Below are 3,414 nucleotides of genomic sequence, written 5' to 3' on the forward strand. Positions count from 1 at the left end.
GAATAAAATCTTGCTATTTGCAACAACATGGATGGAGCTAGAAAGTATAATTCTTTTTTTGTAATTTTTTTATTATATTATGTTTGTCACCATACAGTACATCCCTGGTTTTTGATGTAAAGTTCCATGTTTCATTAGTTGTGTATAACACCCAGTGCACCATGCAATACGTGCCCTCCTTACTACCCATCACCAGCCTATCCCATTCNCTCCTTACTACCCATCACCAGCCTATCCCATTCCCCCACCCCCCTCCCCTCTGAAGCCCTCAGTTTGTTTCTCAGAGTCCATAGTAGAGAGTATAATTCTAAGCGAAATAAGTCAATCAGAGAAAGACAAATACCACATGATTTCACTCATGTATGGAATTTAAGCAAAGGGAAAGAGAGAGAGAGAGAGAAAGACAAACCAAGAATCTGATTCTTAACTTTAGAGAAAAAACTGAAGGTTACCAGAGGACAGGTAGATGGGGGGTGGGGGATGGGTGAAATAGGTGATGGGGATTAAAGACTACACTTATCATGATGAAAAAACAAAAAGACTAGGGGTAAAAAAGATCAGGCAACAATACCAGAGATTTAACCTAGACATTAAGAACAACATTCCAATAAGGACAACTAAGAAACAAAAGGACTAGATAGTCAAGAAAGATGGCAGCATCATGTTCTGCAGAGGACTTCAGAGATACTTTTTTAAAAGTCAGTTTGGTATGTTTCAGATATGGTCTTTCATGAACCAGGAAGTGAAGGTGAACTCCGTCCCTGATCCCCGTTTGAGCCATTTTGGTCCTTTTTTAGACAGTTGGCTGTAGCTAAATAAAAACAATTCCTCTTAAAGGGATAGATCATTATACTTTAAACTGATCAGTGCTGAAACCATGAAAGGAGTAACAGGTAATTTCATACTTACATACATTTTAAATGTAATTATTGTAAACCTTAACATACAAGGAGCACTTTAGTTTTGTCAAAACCATATTTGGGGGTGCCTAGGTGGCTCAATTGGTTGGGCATCTGACTTTTGATTTTTGCTCAGGTCATGGTCTCAGAGTCATGGGATAAAGCCCTATGCCAAGCTCCACACTTAGTGGAGTCTGCTTCTCTCCCTCCTCCTCTGTCCCTCCCCATACATTGTCTCTCTCTTTCTTACTCTCTCTCTCTCAAATAAATAAATCTTTTTTTAAAAAAACATATTTAACCCGAGATTTTACTTAATTTTATTATTCCTCTGAGGCAAGCATGAGGAAATGTCCTGACTTTCCTGATGAAGACACAAGCTCTGATAAGCTACGACACTACATTTCCTAAGACCTAGCAAGGGCTATTTCCTGTGGGCCACATTATCATCAGATATTTGCAACTTTCAGAGCAGTGATGCCCATCCCTGGTGGAATGTGATAATAAAATCTTTAAGGATAGTGAAGGCCAGGGCAGGGACGGTGGGGGGAGGATGGGATCTCTCTCCCTCATATATTCACAACACTCTCTTATTATGTACAGAAGTGTCGGGCCTCCAGATTCTGGGATGGTCCTAAATTTGAGAAGCACTGGAGACCAGCCATCAAGGGTTCACCTCCACAACCTAAGAAGATAGTTCTTTGATCGATCAGCTTGCTACCCTGGACCATAACCCTACAATCAAGAGAGGAAGGCCTCTTCTGCTTCTCCTAGGTGTTCTACCCACATGGCCTTTCCCATGAACTCCACCCTTCCCATTCTTCTATAGTCAGGAAACCAGGCCTCACGAGTCCTCGCTCTAACATGGCAGAGTAGCACTAAGCCAAGCAGGTGTGCTCCAATACAAAGGACAAAGAGTAAGAGAGTGGAAGGCTGAGGGCAGGGCCAAGCCATGATTTCTTGGTCTCTCTGATCAATACAAAGGCCAGAGTATGTCAGGTGTGGATGATTCCATACAGGGAAAATCACGGAGAGACAAGTATGGGATAAAGAGATGGAAAGGTAGGAAAGTTTAAAAACACACTAAGAAATGTGAGTCCCATTATTCCCTTCTGGAAAGTGCTCTAGAAACTTGAATTACCTTCGGGGCTTAATTCAAACTCAAGAGTTAAACACAGTAGGTCCATAATAGACTCCATTGTCAAGATTTTCATTAATAAAATACTTGAGTGTGCTGTCCTCAAAGGCACTGCTTGAGTGACATTTGCATATGACAAAGTTCCATACTCTCTAGTTTCATGTGACACCTAATATCATATAGAGAAGACCGTCTCAGATGCTCACCTGTGGCATATACTAAGCTAGCCATACTTTCTATAGGCCCTGACCTAGGACTTTGGAATTCCTCTCAAGACAGAGTCTGAGTGATGGGTGATGAAGAAAAGTGGGCTCATCAGCATGTGTCTATGTACAGCAACTGTGTATTTTCTTGAACAGTCCCCTTTCAAATATTTTATCCCATATTTACTCCCCATATATCAGCAAAATTCACAGAATGTTCTAAATTTTGGCAAAAAGATTATAGTTTTCTGAAAGAACTGATATACTTACAAAACCTCTGTCATCATTCAAAATTCAATTTGGTTCAGAATTTAAGGCAGGAAGCTTCCTTTCTCTTCAGTAGAACAGATGCAGCAAATGTAGGATAGCAAAGAGTGAACAGTACCTAGAAAGGTGCTATACAACCAGCATATCTCCTCCCTTACTTGATGTGGATACCTTGGGATAGGGTCATGAAGACAGTGCCACCTGCCTAGTGAACCAAATTTCTTTTTTTTTTTTCCATTCATGTGACTATGACATCTAGGGCACAGCTTTGGTCACCTGAAAAAGAGAAGTTATTAAGCAGACATCACTACTGCCCAGAAGAGAAAGTGATACTCTTGGGCAGAGATACCAGGATCTATGGCTGCACCTGGGAACTTGGAAATCAAATGAGACCCAAGCACATCACAACTGCCAAGCAAAGAAACCAGCAAACAAACAACTGATAAAATAAATGTGGTATAAAAGACATTTACTTTATTGATTCTTACTGGGTAGTGGAATACAGTGATTGGATGTCCAAGTTTGGTTCATAAAACAGCACTGTAGATTAAGAAAAGATATGGATTATAAGGTCACAAACCCATTTTGACTTTGTCTAAATTATTCTGCTTTGTGGGCCTCAGTTTCCTCCTCCGTAAATAATGAGGCATAAGTGGAAAATACTTTCATTTTTAATATCCTAAATTATCTAAATGCCCTCACAGTCTACAATTCCAACATAGAGCTATTCTCTAGACTGTGAAAAAGCCATCTCATCCAAAAATATTTCCTACAAAGAAGGAATATTTAGGATTTTATCAAAGATGGTGACTTCTGAACATAAAAATGCACATATATCATGACAGAGAAAGTAGAGTTTTTAATTCTTTCCTTTCTTGACAAAATCTAAACAACTGAACACAATATACTA

General features: G+C 39.7%; 1 protein-coding gene across 1 annotated transcript in view; it reads left to right on the forward strand.

The window, feature by feature from the left end:
* The window catches only part of C16H12orf54 (chromosome 16 C12orf54 homolog), a 25,311-nt gene extending 22,383 nt beyond the window's left edge, over window positions 1–2,928 (forward strand). The window contains exons 8-9 of the mRNA XM_034644938.1: window positions 1,500–1,670; window positions 2,764–2,928. Coding sequence (XP_034500829.1) covers window positions 1,500–1,593 — 94 coding nt within the window. The 3' untranslated portion in view covers window positions 1,594–1,670; window positions 2,764–2,928. The remainder of the gene's footprint in view (window positions 1–1,499; window positions 1,671–2,763) is intronic.
* Window positions 2,929–3,414: the final 486 nt, after the last annotated feature.

This window comes from Ailuropoda melanoleuca, chromosome 16, assembly GCF_002007445.2.
Source record: "Ailuropoda melanoleuca isolate Jingjing chromosome 16, ASM200744v2, whole genome shotgun sequence".
NCBI lineage: Eukaryota > Metazoa > Chordata > Mammalia > Carnivora > Ursidae > Ailuropoda > Ailuropoda melanoleuca.